This window comes from Salmo salar, chromosome ssa11 (assembly GCF_905237065.1).
Source record: "Salmo salar chromosome ssa11, Ssal_v3.1, whole genome shotgun sequence".
Taxonomy (NCBI): domain Eukaryota; kingdom Metazoa; phylum Chordata; class Actinopteri; order Salmoniformes; family Salmonidae; genus Salmo; species Salmo salar.
The window spans coordinates 64,965,863-64,989,935 of NC_059452.1; the positions used below are offsets into that span (position 1 = coordinate 64,965,863).

Genomic DNA, 24,073 nt, shown 5'->3' on the forward strand with positions numbered 1-24,073 from the left:
GCCCCGGGCTCATACTTCAGAGAGTTGAAGATCTATTGAGGAGCTGTAACCTGAATTGCTGACTCACAGCCCTTGTTTTTATATATATATATATATATATATATATATATACACACACACACACACATATACACACACACATATACATATATATATACACTACGTGATCAAGTATGATGTACAGTACCAGTCAAAAGGTTGGACACGTACTCATTCAAGGGTTTTTCTATATTTTTACTATTTTCTACATTGTAGAACAATAGAAGACATCAAAACTATGAAATAACACATATGGAATCCATGTAGTAAACAAAAATCGAAATATATTTTAGATTATTCAAAGTAACCACCCTTTGACTCGATGACAGCTTTGCATACTTTTGGCATTCTTTCAACCAGCTTCACCTAGAATGCTTTTCCAACAGTCTTGAAGGAGTTCCCAAATATGCTCAGCACTTGATGGATGCTTTTCCTTCCCTCTGCTGTCCAACTCATCCCAAACCATCTCAATTGGGTTGAGGTCGGGTGATTGTGGAGGCCAGGTAATCTGATGCAGCACTCCATCGCTCTCCTTCTTGGTCAAATAGCCCAAACACAGCCTGGAGGTGTGTTGGGTCATTGTCCTGTTGAAAAACAAATGATAGTCCCACTAAGCGCAAACCAGATGGGATGGCGTATCGCTGCAGAATGCTGTGGTAGCCATGCTGGTTAAGTGTGTCTTGAATTCTAAATAAATCACTGACAGTGTCACCAGCAAAGCACCCTCACACCTCCTCCGCCATGCTTCACGGTGGGAACCACACACGCGGAAATCATCCGTTCACCAACTCTGCGTCTCACAAAGACACGGCAGTTGGAAAAAGGTTGAGAATGCCAAGAGTGTGCAAAGCTGTCATCAAGGAAAAGGGTGGCTACTTCGAAGAATCTCAAATATAAAAAATATTTGTATTTGTTTAACACTTTTTTGGTTACAACATTATTCCATATGTGTTATTTCATAGTTGATGTCATCGTTATTATTCTACAATTTTGAAAATAGTAAAAATAAAGAAAAACCCTTGAAAGAGCAGGTGTGTCCAAAGTTTTGGCTGGTACTGTGTGTGAGCGGGGGCTCTCTGTTGCTTTATAAACAGGAGATATGAACAGAAGGAGTGTTCTCTACAAGGAGAACGATAGGTCGAAGGTCGAAGTCAAATGAGAGTCAATGGATGAGCTGAAACACAGCTAGGTCACAGCTCCACATTTGAATCCACATTTACATTTGAATCCTCTGATTCAGTAAATACAGAAATGTGCTGCACTGGAAACCGCAGTAAGGCTGCTTTATTGAAGTTCACTGAGTGGGTAACAGTCAGGTAATGTCCCCAAAATATGCAATTATTCGGGCAAGTTATTGCCACTTATGATTCCATATCTTCAGTTTCCATTAATATTCAGGGTCTTTGTGACCGTCACTCATTTAAGTTTAGTTAGAGCGGTTTATTATGTGTTGCAAGGTAAAAGTTATTTATATTTACTTGCACCTAATATAAAAAAGATATATAGTCAAAACACCAAAAATGCTATCAATAGGGCAAAATATGACCCTAGAAATTAGGGTAAAAGAAAGTCCCTTCAAGGACAGATCTAGCTACGTACCTTCCCACAGGCCCGGCAGTGGTGCCTCCTCCTGGTGAATGTGAACTTCTGCCAGCAGTTCATACAGTTGGGAGCCTTCGAATCTGGCACCCAGGGGGGCTGCTTGCACCCCAGCCCATTCTCATCCTCCACCTCCCTCCCCTCTGAGGACCCAGACCCCTCCTCAGCAGGCTCGCCAGGGTAGGGTGGTGGCTCCGACAGCTCGTTGTACCCCACACTGGTCTCGTAGGGCTCTGTTGGGGAGTACCCTGGGCAGGGCACACCCAGTTTAGAAGGGTCCTGAGCAAGATTGGGGCTGGGAGGAGAGGGGCTCTGGTCCACCTCCTCCCCAGCGCCGGTGCTGTCTGTGGGGCTACTGGGCCCCTGGTCCTCCCCTACTGCTGGAGGTGCCCTGGTTGCTTGGCAGTGCAGCTGTTTGGGTCGGGCCCCTCCAAAGTAGGGTGGTGGGAGGTTACTGGGACTACTGGGGTCCTGGGAGGGCATGGAGGGGGCTAGGCTCACACTCCCCTCTGCAGACGCGGACAAGGTCCTGTCGCTATCCGGGTAGGCCAACCCCTCCCCTCGGCTCCGGCTGTAGCTCTGCAGCTCCTCCTCCACCAGCCGCTCCTCCAGGTCCCCATTGAGCTCGGAGAAGCCCTCGTCCTGGAGATTCTCCCCGGGCCTCTCGCAGTGAGGGACTCCCTGGTCCTCCTCACCCTGAGCCTCCCCACGGAGGAAAGCATCCAGCTCCTCATCCGTCACCAGCAGCCCAGCCTGGTCACTCTCCGGCAGGTACTCAAAGCCAAACTCAGGTGGGTCCACCGGGCTTAGGCTGGGCTCTGAGGGAGGGGACGCAGGTCGCTCTGGAGACATGGGGGCCGGCTGGACCTCCACTTGAGAGAAGCTGACCTGGGAGACGGGGGGAGCTGAGGTGCTGACAGCCAGGTGGAAAGGCATAGTTGTCATCTCTGGGCTCTCTGTATTAGGGGACTGGACAGAGAGGTCCTCAGGGGCAGAATCATGGCTGGTACAGTCCTCCACAGTCCCAGGGTTCTCTGGGAGACTGACTTCCTCCTGCTCCTCAGAGGCAGACAGGGACTCTGCCTCTAAGGTCTCAGTTGGGACAGCCTCAGCCACATCTGACCCTCCTCCCATGGCCTCCTCAGGGTTCTTGGAGGCCACCAGGGCCCTGCACATGGACACGGCCATGGGCAGGCAGGACAGGGCGGAGGGGCTCTCAGACACACAGCCACTGCAGTCCTCAGAGTTAGGTTCCTGTCCAGTGCAGCTCCCAGAACTCTCTGCTTCAGCCAGTTCAGAGTGCTCCAAAGAACCCTCGCCCTCATCCCTAACATCTGTGGCGATATCACACGTGAGAGTGTCCTCTGTCTTGGTGTCCATGGCAACAGGCAGGACTACAGGCTGGTCCTGGTGGTCAGGTGAGTTCTCCAGTTGACAGTTGATAAGTGCCACCTCTATGCCTGCCTCCTCTCCCTCCGTCTCTCCAGACTCAGAGTTTCTCAGCGAGGGGGGATTCGTGGGCTCACAGGCTTTCTCCACAGCAGCGGGCAAAATCACATCGAGCAGACTGAGAGAGGCAGCATAACCACCAGAGTCCAGCCCCAGCAGCACCTCCCCTTCCCCGCCAAGAGCCTTCCCCCCCTCAGTACTCCCATGTCCGGGACCCAGACCCAGGCCTGCTGAGGCTTCCCTAGGCAAAGCCACCACGGGGCTGGTGAAGTCTACCAGCAACTCCTCCTCCAGCCGGCTCTCTGCCACATCCAGCTTACTGAAGGCGTTGTGGCTGTTGGCCCGGAGGAGGTGGGCTGAGCCTGTGTCACTGACCAGATCACACACAGGCTTCAGGGCCCGGTCTGGGCAGGGCGGTGCAGAGCTCTTAGCTGACCCCCGGCCGTCTACAGAGGAGAGCAGGTCCACCCCAGTGAGGGGCCGGGCCTTGGTCTCGCGCTCCACAGGACTGGGGCTAGGATGGTCGGGGGAGCTGGAAGCAGAGCCGTAGTGCAGGGAGTTGAGGTCAGGGAGAGAGTGTGGAACTGGAACTTTGGAGGGTTCCGGAAGGAAACCCTGGGCGCCCAGAGAGTGGCCGGGATATGAGGGAGGCGACAGGGAGACTGATCTGCACTCATGCTCATCTTGTGGGGAAGGGAAAAGTATCCGTTAATCATTTCTGTTGTTAATATCTCAGCAGAACAAGTGAGCAACAAGTTGTAAACTAAATTACACCTCAAGTTTAATTGTTATATATATATATATATATATATATATATACACACTGCTCAGAACACTTAAACAACACAATGTAACTCCAAGTCAATCACACTTCTGTGAAATCAAACTGTCCACTTAGGAAGCAACACTGATTGACAATAAATTTCACATGCTGTTGTGCAAATGGAATAGACAACAGGTGGAAATTATAGGGAATAAGCAAGACACCCCCAATAAAGGAGTGGTTCAGCAGGTGGTGACCACAGACCACTTCTCAGTTCCTATGCTTCCTGGCTGATGTTTTGGTCACTTTTGAATGCTGGCGGTGCTTTCACTCTAGTGGTAGCATGAAACGGAGTCTACAACCCACACAAGTGGCTCAGGTAGTGCAGCTCATCCAGGATGGCACATCAATGCGAGCTGTGGCAAGAAGGCTTGCTGTGTCTGTCAGCGTAGTGTCCAGAGCATGGAGGCGCTACCAGGAGACAGGCCAGTACATCAGGAGACATGGAGGAGGCCGTAGGAGGGCAACAACCCAGCAGCAGGACCGCTACCTCCGCCTTTGTGCAAGGAGGAGCAGGAGAAGCACTGCCAGAGCCCTGCAAAATGACCTCCAGCAGGCCACAAATGTGCATGTGTCTGCTAAAATGGTCAGAAACAGACTCCATGAGGGTGGTATGAGGGCCCGACGTCCACAGGTGGGGGTTGTGCTTACAGCCCAACACCGTGCAGGACGTTTGGCATTTGCCAGAGAACACCAAGATTGGCAAATTCGCCACTGGCGCCCGGTGCTCTTCACAGATGAAAGCAGGTTCACACTGAGCACGTGACAGACATGACAGAGTCTGGAGACGCCGTGGAGAACGTTCTGCTGCCTGCAACATCCTCCAGCATGACCGGTTTGGCGGTGGGTCAGTCATGGTGGGGTGGCATTTCTTTGGGGGGCCGCACAGCCCTCCATGTGCTCGCCAGAGGTAGCCTGACTGCCATTAGGTACCGAGATGAGATCCTCAGACCCCTTGTGAGACCATATGCTGGTGCGGTTGGCCCTGGGTTCCTCCTAATGCAAGACAATGCTAGACCTCATGTGGCTGGAGTGTGTCAGCAGTTCCTGCAAGAGGAAGGCATTGATGCTATGGACTGGCCCGCCCGTTCCCCAGACCTGAATCCAATTGAGCACATCTGGGACATCATGTCTCACTCCATCCACCAACGCCAGGTTGCACCACAGACTGTCCAGGAGTTGGTGGATGCTTTAGTCCAGGTCTGGGAGGAGACCCCTCAGGAGACCATCCGCCACCTCATCAGGAGCATGCCCAGGCGTTGTAGGGAGGTCATACAGGCACGTGGAGGCCACACACTACTGAGCCTCATTTTGACTGGATGGAGGTCTGCATTTGGATCAGCCTGTAGTGTGGTTTTCCACTTTAATTTTCAGTGTGACTCCAAATCCAGACCTCCATGGTTGATAAATTGGATTTCCATTGATTATTTTTGTGTGATTTTATTGTCAGCACATTCAACTATGTAAAGAAAAAAGTATTTAATAAGATTATTTCTTTCATTCAGATCTAGGATGTGTTGTTTAAGTGTTCCCTTTATTTTTTTGAGCAGTGTATATATATATATATATATATATAATTACATTTTTTTCACTTAACACTACACCCCTCCGACCTTCCCTCAACATACAGAAATGAAAAACATGCTACCCGAATAAAAATTTTTCAGACAGTAGTAACAAGTGTCTAACCTGTATTGAGCTCAAAATCATCCAGCAGCTTGTCCAGGTCACACACAGCAGCCTTAAAGAAGCTGTCCATGCTGGGCTGTCCGTGTGGGAGACCGGCTCCACTCACACCTTCACCTCCTGGAGAAGAGAAACAAGAGGAAGTATTATCATCTGTTATCTTTATCCATTGGTCTTATGTGGACAGGATGAATGCATTTTGCTCGACATTTCAGTTTCCACATCAGTGGTAAAATGCTGTAGTTCTTGGCTATGAAGCTACGCTTTCATCCAGTCCCCAATCCCCAGACAAGTTGAATAATGAATAACATCAATTGTTGACCAAACAGTCAGCACAGCACCTCAAACTTCAAGCATAACTTCTCCAGCTATGCGTGATTTTGTACTTCAGACTCTGACCCCTGCTCTTAATGTCTGTGGGGAAATCTAATCAAAAGATCTACAAGAGAGAATTTCTCCAGTTTCAGTGTAATGACTTTATTATGACACGTCAACTGGCATCACAATTTATATTGGGAGACTCCACTTGTCTGACCTGAACTCACCTTGCATTGGTTAAAGACTACACAACAGGCCCAGCTAGGTAGCTAGCTTGCCAGGAGCCAGTATTAGCAGGGGCTAATAACACCAAATACATCTGGTCATCTAGCTATGGGCCTAGCTTATGCCGGTCGTGACAAAGTTTACTCGTTAGGCTAAAGATTTAAGGTTAGGGGAAGTGTTAGCTAACATGCGAGAGTAGTAGCTAACTAACTAAAATGCTAAAGTTGTCGGTGAAGAGATTCGAACTTGCAAGACGTTCCTGTTATACTCACCCGGACCAACCACTACCTTTAACCAGCTGTCTTATGTAACCATACCAAACGTAACATATCATATTCATTTTAGTGTCCTGGATTTACATTTACCACCAGGTTGATGTATGATCAGCTAGCTTACTATTAGCTAGCATCCATGGTGCCTAATATTTCCTAATCAAGGCAATGGTAAGTCTATTACTAGTTAGCTAGCAGTAGGTTATGACCAGAAGTGGAATGGCTAACATTAGCTATGTATTCGTTCAATTAGGATTAAAGGGTAAATCTCAAACCCAATTTCCTTCAAATTAACAAAAAGATGCATTCAGGTGAGAAGTTGTGGGTGGGGAGAATTCCTCACCAACACTTTCTCACGAAAGCATACTTACCAGAAATCCACTGGCACACTCTGATAATACAATTATGTGCATCTCAAACATATGTTACACTTCTGAACAGTTAGTTCACAGTGGTAAAGCGCCGAGTTCCTGACATCTATTGCCACTTGAGGTGTAAAATCAAATCCCCCAAGTAGCGCCAAAATAATCTTTGAAATGTGGACTCACATTTATTGAGGTATTGCGTTGGGAAGAAAAGTGTAATCTTCCCTTTGAAAATTATGATTAGGGGCTCGTTTCAATTCAACCCGCATTGCAGTATTTACTTAGTAGCCCTTTTGATCTATTGACAGGAGTGGGCAGTGGTGAAAATGGTGAGGGCCAGGAATGACATACAGTTGTGAAAAAATAAAGCAGGCCATCGAGGAGAACGACAACACCTTTGCCAATGTGGCAACCATCAGCCTAACAACAAATCGCCAGCCTTTCGAAGAGCCACCAGGTATCTATAAAACACATTTACCTGGTGCCTTGAGAGAAACAACGACCGGGTGAAACAACTGCGGGCAGGGTATGTTCAGGTGTAGCACTATATACTGTATTACTGTTACTACTTGATGCACATGCTACTTCACAATATCATATTGGAACTAGACTGTAAAAATAACTAACCAAAATATATATTTTTTATATGGTGCTTGATGATGCTGTGAGAAATCACAAGCATATCTTTGTTGATGAAGCAGGCCAAAACTAAGCGCTGTGGGCGGAACCTCATCGGCTAATGGGCGACCGTCCAAATGCCTGGACAAGGTGGGGGAAACATCTCCACGTGTGCAGCTATTTCAGAAGATGATGTGGTAGGACATAGACCATTACTTGGATCCTACAACGCTGCACACCTCATTGTGTTTCTCAATTAAATTGAGCAGGCCTGTCAAGGTGAAGGGGGTCACCTATGTCATTGTGTGGGACAATGTCAGGTTCCACCATGCAGAGGTGGTTCAGGCATGGTTTCGGGCCCATCCCCGATTTGTGACCCTATACCTGCCCCCATACTCTAAAGGATTTTTTTTTTTTTTCCCAGCATGGAGGTGGAAGGTGTACTATGGCCAGCCACATAAGCTTGCCAGGCTCCTTCTGGCCATGGATGAGGTATGCGATGACATCAATGCAGACTAATGTCAAGCTTGGATTCGCCATGCCAAAATGTTTTTCCAGCGGTGCATTAACAATGAGGACATTCACTGTGATGTGGATGAGAATTTATGGCCAAATGCTCAAGACAGGCTTGATGCAAATTAATGCGTGCTAAACGTTATGTTTTATTTTCCTTCATTTAATTTTACATTTCTTTGCAATTATATCTGAAAAATAAAATGTTATTTGCATGAATGATTAGAAGATGTCTTCATTGATCACCCCTTCGATTACACATTGGCTAGATATTATGGAAATGAAAGGTTCTGTCAATTTTGTTGAGTAATATAAGAGTATTGCCTAACGTGAAAACTGAGTAGTTACTGTAATTTACAGTACTGTTGTGGCATATTACTTTCAGAGCTTCTAAAGGGTGATTTGAAACACGTATCTTGCAATGTTTGCTATTGGATTAACTGGTAGTTAAAATGACTAAATTGAAAAGGTAGCATTATGTTGTGTTTTGGTGATTAAACCAATGTTCTCATTACGTTTCACAATAAACTTATATTTTGAGTCGATGGTTGTGTGGTAAGAGATGTTTACAATCCAAATGAATACACAATGACAGGTTTTGAATGAAAGACTGACTGCGTTACAAGTGTGACCTGTTTGGAGTTTTGTACCAAGAGTTGTGAAAATGTACCACATAATTGTGAAAACCTACAACTACTACCAGAGCGACCCCTCTCACAGGTATGTTTTCACTTTTTAGAATTAGAAGTGTGTGGAAACATATTAAATATTCTAAATAAAAGGATTTGGGAAAAAATATAGAGTTACCAGTCAAATGTTTAGCAAACCTACTCATTCAAGGGTTTCTTTATTTTACTATTTTCTACATTGTAAAATAATAGTGAAGACATCAAAACTATGAAATAACACATATGTAATAATGTTGTAACCAATTAAAAGTGTTAAATATATTTTATATTTGAGATTCTTCAAAATAGCCACCCTTTTCCTTGACAGCTTTCCACACTCTTGACATTCCATCAATCAGCTTCACCTGGAATGCTTTTCCAACAGTCTTGAAGGACTTCCCACATACGCTAAGCACTTGTTGGCTGCTTTTCCTTAATTCTGCAGACCAACTCATCCCAAACCATCTCAGTTGGGCTGAGGTCGGGTGACTGTGGAGGCCAGGTTATCTGATGCAGCAGTCCATCACTCTCCTTCTTGGTCAAATAGCCCTTACACAGCCTGGAGGTGTGTTTTGGGTCATTGACCTGTTGAAAAACAAAATGATAGTCCCACTAAGCGCAAACCAGATGGGATGGCATATCGCTGCAGAATGCTGTGGTAGCCATGCTGGTTAAGTGTGCCTTGAATTCTAAATAAATCACAGACAGTGTCACCAGCAAAGCACCATCTCACCTCCTCCTCCATGCTTCACGGTGGGAACCACACATCCGTTCACCTACTCTGCGTCTCACAAAGACACAGCGGTTGGAACCAAAAATCTCAAATTTGGACTCATCAGACCAAAGAACTGATTTTCACCGGTCTAATGTCCATTGCTCATGTTTCTTGGCCCAAGTGAGTTTCTTCTTCTTATTGGTGTCCTTTAGTAGTGGTTTCTTTGCAGCAATCGACCATGAAGGCCTGATTCACGCAGTCTCCTCTGAACAGTTGATGTTGAGATGTGTCTGTTACTTGAACTCTGAAGCATTTATTTGGGCTGCAATTTCTGAAGCTGGTAACTCTAATGAACGTATCCTGTGCAGCAGAGGTAACTCTGGGTCGTCCTTTCCTGTGGCGGTCCTCCTGAGAGTCAGTTTCATCATAGCACTTGATGATTTTTGTGAGTGCACTTGAAGAAACGTTCAAAGTTCTTGACATTTTCCGGATTGACTGACCTTCATGTCTTAAAGTAATGATGGACTGTCGTTTCTTATTGATTGTTTGAGCTGTTCTTGCCATAATAGGGAATATGAAATAAATTCCACAAATTAACTTTTAACAAGCACACCTGTTATATGAAATGCATTCCAGGTGACTACCTCATGAGAGAATGCCAAGAGTGTGCAAAGCTATCATCAAGGCAAAGGGTGGCTACTTTGAAGAATCTCAAATATATTTTGATTTGTTTACAACATTATTACATAAGTGTTATTTCATAGTTTTGATGTCTTCACAATTATTCTACAAAAATAATGAAAAACCCTGGAATGAGTAGGTGTGTCTAAACTTTTGAAGGGTGCTGTAGATCTGCCACATGTGGGATTAGAACTCACAACCATTGAGCTACAAGACAACTGTTTCCGCAGACTTTGCAACAATCATAGCAGCTGGGAAATAATACAACAAGTTGACATGACCACCAAAGTCATCTATTTCTTGTTACGATGATATAGCTAGCTATAATCCTTTTTCCTTCACGTAAAAGCACAAAACTTTGAATGTGCCCAATTCCATGTTCAAAACACCTGGAAACTCGGAAATCTCCGACTTCAAGACAACTGTGCACTCTTGAAAAAAGAAAACTAGCTCCGACTGGGAAAAATAGTTTTGAAATATCATCCAACTCAGAATTCCAAGTTGGGAACCCGGGCCTCTTTCTAAAGCTCCGACTTTCCAACCTGAAGATCACGGTTGTCATGATTTGACCTTGTCGCCCCCTCCCACCGGAGGGGATGGCTGCCGTTTTACGGGCTCCTCACCAACTCTGCTATTTTGTTAGTTTTTTCATATTGTTTGTAACTTATTTTGTACATAAGGTTGCTGCTACTGTCTATTATGACCGAAAAGAGCTTCTGTACATCAGAACAGCGATTATTCACCTCGAACTGGACAAATATTTGTTCTTGAACGAGTCCAACGCGAAGGATATACTGCTTTCTCGAGAACAACCCAAAATCCACGACATTTGCTTGAAGAAAAGACAGAGATAAAAGGGGTCGGAGGTCAGGCTGCCTACTGAGAATTTGTAAGTGAGTGAGTAAACTTCCACTACCATCCATTCTATTGGCCAACGTGCAATCCATGGAGGATAAAATGGATGATCTACGATTAAGACTGTCCTACCAACGGGACATTAAAAACAAATATATTATGTTTCGAAGAGTCATGGCTGAACGACGACATGGATAATATAGAGCTGGCTGGGTTTACTGTGCATCGGCAGGACAGAGAAGCTACGTCCGTTAAGACGAGGAGCAGGGGTATGTGCCTATTTGTCAATAACTGCTTGCACACAATGTCTAATATTAAAGAAATCTTGAGGTATTGCTCGCTTGAGGTAGAGTACCTCATGATAAGCTGTAGATCACACTATCTACCAAGAGAGTTCTCATCTAGATTATTCGTAGCCATCTATTTAACACCACAAACCAATGCTGGCACTAAGACCCCACTCAACGAGCTGTAAGCAAACAAGAATATGCTCATCCAGAAGTGGCGATCCTAGTGGCCGGGGACTTTAATGCAGGCAAACAAATCTGTTTTACCTCATTTCTATAAGCATGCCACATGTGCAACCAGAGGAGAGAAAAAACAAAAAATAAAAATATTTAAAAAACTCTAGACCACCTTTACTCCACATACTGAGACGCATACAAAGCTCTCCCTCGCACCCCATTTGGAAAATCGGATCATAATTCTATCCTCCTAATTCCTGCGGACAAGTAAAAACTAAAGCAGGAAGTACCAGTGACTCGCTCAATACGGAAGTGGTCAGATGATGCGGATGCTACAGGACTTTTGCTAGCACAGACTGGAATATGTTCAGGGATTCATCCAATGGCATTGAGGAGTATATCACCTAAAATCACCAGCTTCATCAACAAGTGCATCGACGACGTCGTCCCCACAGTGACCGTACGTACATTTCACAACCAGAAGCCATGGATTACAGCCAACATCCGCATCGAGCTAAAGGCTAGAACTGCCGCTTTCAAGGAGCAGGACACTAATCCGGACGCTTATAAGAAATCCCGCTATGCCCTCAGACAAACCATCAAACAGGCAAAGCATCCATACAGGATTAAGATTGAATCCTACTACACCGGCTCTGATGCTCGTCGGATGTGGCAGGACTTGCAAACTATCACAGACGACAAAGGGAAACCCAGCTGCGAGCTGCCCAATGAAGCGAGCCTACCAGACGAGCTAAATGCATGCATGCATGAGAGCAACAAGCTGTTCCGGGGCGACTGTGTGATCACACTCTCCGTAGCGATGTGAGCGGACTTCTCCCTGACCAAGTCTGTAATACCTACATGTTTCAAGCAGACCACCATAGTCCCTGTGCCCAAGGAAGCCAAAGTAACCTGCCTACATGATTACCGCCCCGTACCACTCATGTGGTAGCCATGAAGTGCTTTGAAAGGCTGGTCATGGCGCGCATCAACATCATTATCCCAGAAACCCTAGACCCACTACAATTCGCATACCGCCCCAACAGATCCACAGACGACGCAATCTCAATCGCACTCCCTACTGCCCTTTCCCACCTGGACAAAAGGACCACCTATGTGAGAATGCTGTTCATTGACTACAGCTCAGCGTTCAACACCATAGTGCCCACAAAGCTCATCACTAGGCTAAGGACCCTGGGTCTAAACACCTCCCTCTGCAACTGGATCCTGGACTTACTGACGGGTCGCCCCCAGGTGGTAAGGGTAGGCAACAACACATCTGCCACGCTGATCCTCAACACAGGGGCTCCTCAGGGGTGCGTGCTCATTCCCCTCCTGTATTCACTGTTCACCCACGACTGCGTCGCCAAACACGACTCCAACACCATCATTAAGTTTGCTGACAACACAACAATTGTAGGCCTGATTACCGAAAACGTCGAGACAGCCTATAGGGAGGTCAGAGACCTGGCAGTGTGGTGCCAGAACAACAACAACCTCTCTCTCAATGTGAGCAAGACAAAGGAGATGATCGTGGACTACAGGAAAAGGCGGGCCGAACAGGCCACCATAAACAGCGAACCAGGGCTGTAGTGGAGCGAGTTGAGAGCTTCAAGTTCCTTGGTGTGCACATCACCAATTAACTATCATGGTCCAAACAGAACAAGAAAGTTGTGAAAAGGGCACAACAAAACATTTTCCCCCTCAGGAGACTGAAAAGATTTGGCATGGGTCCCCAGATCCTCAAAAAGTTCTACAGCTGCACCAGAGAGCATCCTGACCGTTTGCATCACCGCCTGGTATGGCAACTGCTCGGCATCTGACCGTAAGGCACTACAGAGAGTAGTGCGAACGACTCAGTACATCACTGGGGCCAAGCTTCCTGCCATCCAGGACTTATATACTCGGCGGTGTCAGAGGAAGGCCCAAAAATATGTCAAAGACTCCAGTCACCCAAGTCATAGACTGTTCTCTATGCTACCGCACGGCATGCGGACCAAAAGGCTCCTTAACAGCTTCTACCCCCAAGTCATAAGACTGCTGAACAAATAATGAAATGGCCAACTGGACTATTTAAATTGACACCACCATCCCCCCATTTTTTTTTCACTGCAGCCATGCGCTGTCTAAGATCTATGCATAGTCACTTCACACATACCTACACGTACAAATTACCTTGACTAACCTGTACCACCGAACATTGACTCGGTACCAGTACCCCATGTATATAGCCTCGTTATTGTTATTTTATTGTGTTTCTTGTTATAATGTTTTACTTTATTTTCTAAATATTTTCTTAACTCTATTTCTTGAACTGCATTGTTGGTTAATGGTTTGTAATTAAGCATTTCGTGGTAAGGTCTACCTACACCTGTTGTATTCGGCGCATGTGACAAATAAAATCTGATTTGAAGCATTGGTAACGTTAGTAGAGGTCGACCGATTAATCGGAATGGCCGATTTCAGGTTTTCATAACAAATCGGTAATCGGTATTTTTGGACACCAAATTGCCGATTTAAAAAAAAATTTTTTTACACCTTTATTTAACTAGGCAAATCAGTTAAGAACACATTCTTATTTTCAATGACGGCCTAGGAACGGTTGATTAACTGCCTTGTTCAGGGGCAGAACGACAGATTTTTACCTTGTCAGCTTGGGGATTCAATCTTGCAACCTTACGGTTAACTAGTCCAACGCTCTAACCACCTGCTTTACATTGCACTCCACGAGGAGCCTGCCTGTTACGCGAATGCAGTAAGAAGCCAAGGTAAGTTGCTAGCTAGCATTAAACTTAACTCAAAAAAAACAATCATAATCACTAGTTAACTACACATGGTTGATGATATTACTAGTTTATCTAGCCTGTCCTGCATTGCAGTCTTCCCTGTGGCTCAGTTGGTAGAGCATGGTGTGTGCAACGCCAGGGTTGTGGGTTCGATTCCCACGGGGGGCCAGTACAAAAATAAAAATGAAATGTATGCATTCACTACTGTAAGTCACTCTGGATAAGAGCGTCTGCTAAATGACTAAAATATATTTTTTTTAAATGTAAATGATGCGGTGCACATTCGCGAAAAAGGACTGTCATTGCTCCAACGTGTACCTAACCATAAACATCAATGTCTTTCTTAAAATCAATACACAAGTATATATTTTTTAAACCTGCATATTTAGCTAAAAGAAAACCAGGTTAGCAGGCAACATTAACCAGGTGAAATTGTGTCACTTCTCTTCCGTTCATTGTGCGCAGAGTCAGGGTATATGCAACAGTTTGGGCCGCCTGGCTCGTTGTGAACTAATTTGCCAGAATTTTACGTAATTATGACATAACATTGAAGGTTGTGCAATGTAACAGGAATATTTAGACTTAGGGATGCCATCCGTTAGATAAAATACAGAACGGTTCCGTATTTCACTGAAAGAAAAAACATTTTGTTTTCGAGATGATGTTCTGGATTCGACCATATTAATGACCCAAGGCTCGTATTTCTGTGTGTTTATTATATTATAATTAAGTCTATGATTTGATAGAGCAGTCTGACTGAGCAGTGGTAGGCACCAGCAGGCTCGTAAGCGTTCATTCAAACAGCACTTTCGTGCGTTTTGCCAGCAGCTCTTCGCAATGCTTCAAGCATTGCGCTGTTTATGACTTCAAGCCTATCAACTCCCAAGATTAGGCTGGTGTAACCGATGTGAAATGGCTAGCTAGTTAGCGGGGTGCGCGCTAATAGCGTTTCAAACGTCACTCGCTCTGAGACTTGGAGTAGTTGTTCCCCTTGCTCTGCATGGGTAACGCTGCTTCGAGGGTGGCTGTTGTCGATGTGTTCCTGGTTCGAGCCCAGGTAGGAGCGAGGAGAGGGACGGAAGCTATACTGTTACACTGGCAATACTAAAGTGCCTATAAGAACATCCAATAGTCAAAGGTATATGAAATACAAATCGTATAGAGAGAAATAGTCCTATAATTCCTATAATAACTACCACCTAAAACTTCTTACCTGGGAATATTGAAGACTCATGTTAAAAGGAACCACCAGCTTTCATATGTTCTCACATTCTGAGCAAGGCACTTAAACATTAGCTTTCTTACATGGCACATATTGCACTTTTACTTTCTTCTCCAACACTTTGTTTTTGCAATATTTAAACCAAATTGAACATGTTTCATTATTTATTTGAGGCTAAATTGATTTTATTGATGTATTATATTAAGTTAAAATAAGTGTTCATTCAGTATTGTTGTAATTGTCATTATTACAAATAAATAAAAAAAATACAAAAAAATACAAAAAGAGAATAAAATAAATAAAATCGGCTGATTAATCGGTATTGGCCCGGTTTTGTCCTCCAATAATCGGTATCGGCGTTGAAAAATCATAATCATAATTGGTGACATGAAATACGCGTTAAAGTGTAATCAATGTGTAATAACTACGTAATAAAAGTATTATGTGATGTAGTCAAATTCAGGTCGTCATTGGCCAACTATGGAACACCGTTTGGGTCTTTGCATGTCAAAAAAGATACAAGTCAAATAACATTATTTGACATGTCAAATAAGCTTGCTGACCAATCAGCACCTGAATATGAATGTACATCACATAATTTAACGCGATAAACATTTTTACGTAGTTATTACACAATGATTACACTATCACTCATATTTCATATGGCAAAACGATTCATCCATAAGTATGCTATGATGCTGGTAAAGTTGTCTTGCGCACCTACAGTGCTGGTCATAAAGAAAGCTAGCTAGCTGATGGATGCAAACAATGTTCTTCCCCAAAAACATAGCAAAAATACATAATCTGTTTCAGTAGCTATAGTTACCTAGCTAACTACACTGCTCAAAAAAATAAAGGGAACACTTAAACAACAATGTAACTCCAAGTCAATCACACTTCTGTGAAATCAAACTGTCCACTTAGGAAGCAACACTGATTGACAATAAATTTCACTTGCTGTTGTGCAAATGGAATAGACAACAGGTGGAAATTATAGGCAATTAGCAAGACACCCCCAATAAAGGAGTGGTTCTGCAGGTGGGGACCACAGACCACTTCTCAGTTCCTATACTTCCTGGCTGATGTTTTGGTCACTTTTGAATGCTGGCGGTGCTTTCACTCTAGTGGTAGCATGAGACGGAGTCTACAACCCACACAAGTGGCTCAGGTAGTGCAACTCATCCAAGATGGCACATCAATGCGAGCTGTGGCAAGAAGGTTTGCTGTGTCTGTCAGCGTAGTGTCCAGAGCATGGAGGCGCTACCAGGAGACAGGCCAGTACATCAGGAAACGTGGAGGAGGCCGTAGGAAGGCAACAACCCAGCAGCAGGACCGCTACCTCCGCCTTTGTGCAAGGAGGAGCAGGAGAAGCACTGCCAGAGCCCTGCAAAATGACCTCCAGCAGGCCACAAATGTGCATGTGTCTGCTCAAACGGTCATAAACATACTCCATGAGGGTGGTATGAGGGCCCGACGTCCACAGATGGGGGTTGTGCTTACAGCCCAACACCGTGCAGGACGTTTGGCATTTGCCAGAGAACACCAAGATTGGCAAATTCGCCACTGGCACCCTGTGCTCTTCACAGATGAAAGCAGGTTCACACTGAGCACGTGACAAACGTGACAGAGACGCCGTGGAGAACGTTCTGCTGCCTGCATCATCCTCCAGCATGACCGGTTTGGCGGTGGGTCAGTCATGGTGTGGGGTGGCATTTCTTGGGGGGGGGGGGTCGCACAGCCCTCCATGTGCTCGCCAGAGGTAGCCTGACTGCCATTAGGTACCGAGATGAGATCCTCAGACCCCTTGTGAGACCATATGCTGGTGCGGTTGGCCCTGGGTTCCTCCTAATGCAAGACAATGCTAGACCTCATGTGGCTGGAGTGTGTCAGCAGTTCCTGCAAGAGGAAGGCATTGCTGCTATGGACTGGCCCGCCCGTTCCCCAGACCTGAATCGAATTGAGCACATCTGGGACATCATGTCTCGCTCCATCCACCAACGCCACATTGCACCACAGACTGTCCAGGAGTTGGCGGATGCTTTAGTCCAGGTCTGGGAGGAGATCCCTCAGGAGACCATCCACCACCTCATCAGGAGCATGCCCAGGCGTTGTAGGGAGGTCATACAGGCACGTGGAGGCCACACACACTACTGAGCCTCATTTTGACTTGTTTTAAGGACATTACATCAAAGTTGGATCAGCCTGTAGTGTGGTTTTCCACTTTAATTTTGAGTGTGACTCCAAATACAGACCTCCATGGGTTGATAAATTGGATTTCCATTGATTATTTTTGTGTGATTTTGTTGTCAGCACATTCAACTATGTAAAGAAAAAAGTATTTAATAAGATTATTTCTTTCATTCAGATCTAGGAAGTGTTGTTTAAGTGTTCCCTTTATATTTTTGAGCAGTATATATAGCTAGGTGTCGTCATCTAAAATAACCCTAATTTATAAGACAATTCGTATTTGATTAATGTCGGGGGTCGGACCAATCTATGTGACGCAGGCCACAATACGGATTAGCATAATAGTGGACTTTGCGGTTAGCCTTCAAAATAAAAGTGTCATTGACAGTGATGCAAATGAATACAAATAGTAGAATTATGCCATAATTGAATAGGTCATGCTAAACGAGGTTAGAATGTTATATAAAAATCAACAACAGACAATAATTTATAAATTTGACAAAAATCTGTTATAATCACACTGGAGGCATACTTATTTCACTGTACAGCCTTACCTATGGATTGTGGATCAATGACATGGGGTATCAGTCTACTCAGTGACACCCAGAGAACATTAGCGTCGTAGCTCTTATTGTGGGACTCTGAAACAACTGAATTGAGCCACATGTATTGTCAACTTATGTGTATTGAACACTATTCCAGAGGAAAAACAATACTGCGTGGATGTTTTGGGAGTCTGATAACTCTGAGGAGGACGTTGGGAAAAAATATCTTGGGTATTGAGTAGACTGATACCCAATTGCATTGATCCCCAATCTTGAGGTAAAGATGTACAGTGCAATATGAATGTCAATAGGCTGAGTGGGGAGGTGATTTCACAGTCCCGCGATAAGAACTACAAAGCTAATATTGGCGTAAACTCTTCACAGTTGTGTTCTGTGGGTGTCACCGAGTGGACTGATAACCCATTTCATTGCTTCACATTCCAACCTTGTTTAACATGATCTAGTCTAAATATGGCACGAGTCCACCAATTGTAACCGTCAGCATCACTTTCAAATGGGTACATTTATTTTGAAGGCAAACCGCAAATTCCACTATTGTGCCTAATTCTTATTGTGGCTAGCTTCACTCACTGGCTGCTTATAACGTTAGCTTTGGGCAACAGGGTTTAAGTAGCTGGCTAGCTATTTATTTTAATGAACTGAAGCTCAATTTCAATAGGCGACATCCTGGCTGCTGACATTACCATTATTAGCTGACACATATCACCAGATACACCAACAGCTTGTCTGTTATTTGACGCAAAGACCCAATCGGCGTTCGTCAACAAGCTCAGATAGTGTTATGTGAAGTATCTTTCTGACACTCAAAGACCGAAACGAGATTCCAGATGCTGCGTCAAAGACAAGTGGGAACTCGGAAAAAACGATCACGAATTGAGAATAATCATTTTTTTTACCGGAATTCGGACATTCCGACCTGAAGATCCCCGACGTCATGATTTTACATCGTTTTTTTCCGAGTTCCCAGTTTTCTTGAAAGCACCAATAATCGAACCCCTCCCTTGTTAGAGTCAATGTTAGAGTTGAACCGCTAGGGCCAAAAAGAGTTCGATTTACAACTAAAATATATCGTTTTTGCAACGAACAGTCAAAATGAACACCAGAATTTACGTGTTTCTCTTTAACTAAGCCTAAAACATGTTTTTTTCAATATGAAAGTTACTCAAATAATTCAACTTCCAGTTGTTTACTAGCTAGCTAGTTAGCAGTCTAGCTAGTAGCTAATTAACGTTGGCTAACTAACATTAACGAACTAACGTGTTAACTAGCTAACGTTAGCTAGCTAGTCATAACCACTAGTTACAGGAGGCTATTCGTCACCAATTAGCTAGCAAGCATAGACAGTTCGACGACTTCCTGGCTGCTGACATTACCATTATTAGCTGACACATATCACCAGATACACCAACAGCTTGTCTGTTATCAAGTTAGCCCATTCAATACTAAACGGTAATGGGACGATGGATAAACCGCCTTGGGTTCTCGAGAAGTACTATCAAGTCATCACATCCTGCATCATCCGTGAATATAAAACGTGGAGAGCAGCCAGATTACATTATTTTAGCTAATAGCTAGCTTGCTACATTTAGCTAGCTAGCTAGCCAATGATTATTCACAGGTCAACAAACAATTTTCTTTGTCATTACCGGAAGATTCATAATCCTGGCTTCGCCCTTCCAACTGTTTAACGATTCTTCTGGTTATAAAGAAGGTTTGTCTAGAATCTAGATCGTATCCTCTTTGTCCTTTCGTTATTCCACTGAAGTTGTTAAAGCCAGAGAGGAAGAGGCTAGGCGAGAGGTTTTACTCCGCCCAAAATCTGCCCACGAAGTGAAGAGTTTTTGCATGGAGGTCAATGAGAGAGTGTTGAATTTGGTCAACAAAAAAATGTAATAGCTTATTTGATCAATATACACTCAACATAAATATGAACGCAACATGTAAAGTGTTGATTTCATGAGCTGAAATAAAAGATCCCAGAAATGTTCTGTAAACACAAAAAGCTTATTTGACTCAAAGGTTGTGCACATATTTGTTTACATCCCTGTTGGTGACCATTTGTCCTTTGCCAAGATAATCCATCAACCTGGTAGGTGTGGCATATCAAGAAGCTGATTAAACAGCATGGTCATTACACAGGTGCACTTTGTGCTTGGGACAAAAGACCACTAAAATGTGCAGTTTTGCCACAACACAATGACACAGATGTATCAAGTTGAGGGAGCGTGCAATTGGATTACTGACGGCAGGAATATTCACCAGAGCTGTTTCCAGATAATTTAATGTTCATTTCTCTACCATAAGCCACCAAAGTCATTTTAGAGAATTTGGTAGTACGTCCAACCGGCCTTACAACTGCAGACCACGTGTAAACACACCAGCCCAAGACCTCCACATCCGGCTTCTTCCCCTGCGGGTTTGTCTGAGACCAGCCACCCAGACAGCTGTTGAAACTGAGTTTGCACAACCAAAGAATTTCTGCACAAACTGTCAGAAACCGTCTTAGGGAAGGTAATCTGTGTGCTCGTCGTCCTCACCAGGGTCATAACTGACTTCAGTGGTCAAATGCTCACCTTCGATGGCCACTGTCATACATGAGAAGTGTGCTCTTCACAGATTAATTCCGGTTTCAACTGGGCAGGGCAGATGGCGTTGTGTGGGTGAGCGGTTTACTGATGTCAACGTTGTGAACAGAGTGCCCCATGATGGTGGTGGGGTTATGGTATGGGCAGGCATAAGCATAAGCTACGGACAACGAACACAATTGCATTTTATCGGTGGCAATTTAAATGGACAGACATACCATCACGAGATCCTGGGGTCCATTGTCGTGCCATTCATCCTCTGCCATCACCTCATATTTCAGAATGATAATGCACGTCCCAAGGATCTGTACACAATTCCTGGAAGATGAAAATGTCCCAGTTCCTCCATGGCCTGCATACTCACCAGACATGTCACCACCCATTGAGCATGTTTGGCATGCTCTGGATCGATGTGTACGACAGCGTGTTCCAGTTCCCGCCAATATTCAGCAACTTCGCCCAGCCATTGAAGAGGAGTGGGACAACATTCCACAGGCCACAATCAACGGCCTGATCAACTCAATGCGAAGGAGATGTGTCTCACTGCATGAGGCAAATGATGGTCACACCAGATACTGACTGTTTTTATGATCTACACCCCTACTTTTTTAAAGGTATCTGTGACCAACAGATGCATATCTGTATTCCCAGTCATTTGAAATCCATAGATTTGGGCCTAATAAATTCATTTCAATTGACTGATTTTCTTATATGAACTATAACTCAGTAAAATCTTTGACATTCTTGCATATTGAGTTTATATTTTTGTCCAGTGTAAGTTTAGTAATGTTAATTAATGAATGTTGTTATGAATGCATTGATATATGTGGACGCATATGGCATTTTGGCAACTTTAAAAAAGAATGACTTTATATTAGAGCCTGTTGTCATAGAGAGAGGACTCATCATGGATATAACCCATTTTTTGCATGGCATTTAAATTGAGGTCTTCCACCATTTTAAAGTAGTCAACTGGGTGGGGATTCCTATGAGCTGTGAGCAATCAGCCAATGAAGAAGAAAATGTACTACTTTAAAATGGATAAAGCCTCAATGGCGCTGCCCATGCTGTTTCCGACACTGTAATGGCACAGATACAAAGATGAGTCCTCTATCTATCTCTATGGCCTGTTGGTCACATATCTACCCTCTCATTGGCTAGAATGGTCCCACCTGATCTCACCTCCCATCTGCCTTCCATCTTTGAGGATATATAATTCCATTGTTAGAGCGGTCACTTGACTATCTTCTCAATATAATAGACAATCTTTGTTAAAACTCAGTGCAGGTTTCACTCCTGCATCCATCTTGGATCTATCACTCAATCTGGTGGATTCACAACCGTCCTTGTTAGGGAGTAATTGTAGAGTGCAATTTCTGATATAGGCATTTATTTATATCAAGTTATACACATTAATGCTCGCCATTGGTCCGTGGCTGTTTCTTTTAAGTGCATGTGTTTTTATCAACGAAGAAGAAAGCTGCAGTTAGAATAGATTTCGACAATGTTGGTAAGTTCTTCCACATAAGCAATATCTTTGGTACTTCTCAACGTGTTCAATAAGACACTTTACTATATCCAATTGTTTCGACATAATCGGATAGCTACAGACATGCACAGCATGAACATGCAAGATAGTGCCGACAGACATGGTTGCCATGTTCCTAGCTCTTAGCCAACTTTGCAGTATTATAATATTTTGGGGTGTTATTTCTTACATTATTTGCTCATAACGTTTCTTGCATTGTTACAATAAAGTAGAAGAGCTCAGGGTAAGAATCTCCTTCCAGAGAGACATCAGGGACTGTAACATACTCTGTTTCACAGAATCATGGCTCTCTCCGGACATACTGTCCCCATCCATACAGCCAGCAGTGTTCTCCATACATCATGGGGACAGGAAGAAATAACTGCGAGAAAAAGAAAGGGGATGTTTCATGATTAACTACTCATGGTGTGATTGTGGTAATGTACAGGAACTCAAGTCCTTTTCTTCTCCCGATCTGGAATACCTCGCTATCAAATGCTGACCGCATTACCACCCAAAATAATTGTTTTCGGTCATCGTCTCGGCCGTGTATATTCCCCCTCAAGCTGACACCATGAGGGTTCTCAAGGAACTACACTAGACTTGTGCAAAATGGAAAATGTGTCTCCTGAGCCCATATTTATTCTAGCTGGAGACTTTAATAATGCAAATCTGAGGAAAATGCTACCAAAGTTTTATCAACACATCTCTTATGCTACTCGCTCATCGAGAACTCTTGACTATTGCCCTCCCCGCCCTCCCTTCGACAAATCAGATCACGGCTCCATTCTGCTGACCAATCGGAATCTTTGCAAGATTGTTTTGATCACATGGACTGGGATATCTTCCGGGTTGACTCTGAGAAAAGCATTGACATACAGTTGAAGTTGGAAGTTTACATACACTTAGGTTGGAGTCATGTAAACTAGTTTTTCAACAACTCCACAAATTTCTTGTTAACAAACTATAGTTTCGGCAAGTCGGTTAGGACATCTACTTTGTGCATGACACAAGTCATTTTTCCAACAATTGTTTACAGACAATTTCACTTATACAGTGGGGGGGAAAAAAGTATTTGATCGCCTGCTGATTTTGTACGTTTGCCCACTTACAAAGAAAGGATCAGTGTACAAAGAAATGATCAGTGTATAATTTTAATAGTAGGTTTATTTGAACAGTGAGAGACAGAATAACAACAAAAAAATCCAGAAAAACGCATGTCAAAAATTTTATAAAATGATTTGCATTTTAATGAGGGAAATAAGTATTTGACCACTCTGCAAAACATGACTTAGTACTTGGTGGCAAAACCCTTCTTGGCAATCACAGAGGTCAGACGTTTCTTGTAGTTGGCCACCAGGTTTGCACACATCTCAGGAGGGATTTTGTCCCACTCCTCTTTGCAGATCTTCTCCAAGTCATTAAGGTTTCGAGGCTGACGTTTGGCAACTCGAACCTTCAGCTCCCTCCACAGATTTTCTATGGGATTAAGGTCTAGAGACTGGCTAGGCCACTCCAGGACCTTAATGTGCTTCTTCTTGAGCCACTCCTTTGTTGCCTTGGCCGTGTGTTTTGGGTCATTGTCATGCTGGAATACCCATCCACGACCCATTTTCAATGCCCTGGCTGAGGGAAGGAGGTTCTCACCCAAGATTTGACGGTACATGGCCCTGTCCATCGTCCCTTTGATGCGGTGAAGTTGTCCTGTCCCCTTAGCAGAAAAACACCCCCAAAGCATAATGTTTCCACCTCCATGTTTGACGGTGGGGATGGTGTTTATATGAATTGGCTAGCTAGCTAACTTCAGTTAGCAGGGATCTAGCTAGCCAGTTTGAGTTTAAACATTATCCACAGCAAGCTGGCTAATGTTACATCCTATCAAACCAAATATTCCTCTCTATGACATTAC

The 24,073-nt window shown here is 44.1% G+C and overlaps 1 protein-coding gene across 3 annotated transcripts in view; it reads right to left on the reverse strand.

The window, feature by feature from the left end:
- LOC106562918 (zinc finger FYVE domain-containing protein 16) overlaps positions 1-24,073 on the reverse strand; it is a 58,069-nt gene that overhangs the window by 31,436 nt on the left and 2,560 nt on the right. For 2 of the 3 annotated variants that reach the window (XM_014128020.2, XM_014128019.2), the window contains exons 2-3: positions 5,600-5,716; positions 1,639-3,770 (exon numbers count right to left, since the gene is read on the reverse strand). In XM_014128020.2, coding sequence (XP_013983495.2) covers positions 1,639-3,770; positions 5,600-5,669 — 2,202 coding nt within the window. In that variant the 5' untranslated portion in view covers positions 5,670-5,716. Of the gene's footprint in view, positions 1-1,638; positions 3,771-5,599; positions 5,717-19,697; positions 19,890-24,073 lie in introns of those variants that run through there. The other variant, XM_014128021.2, reaches the window with a different exon arrangement.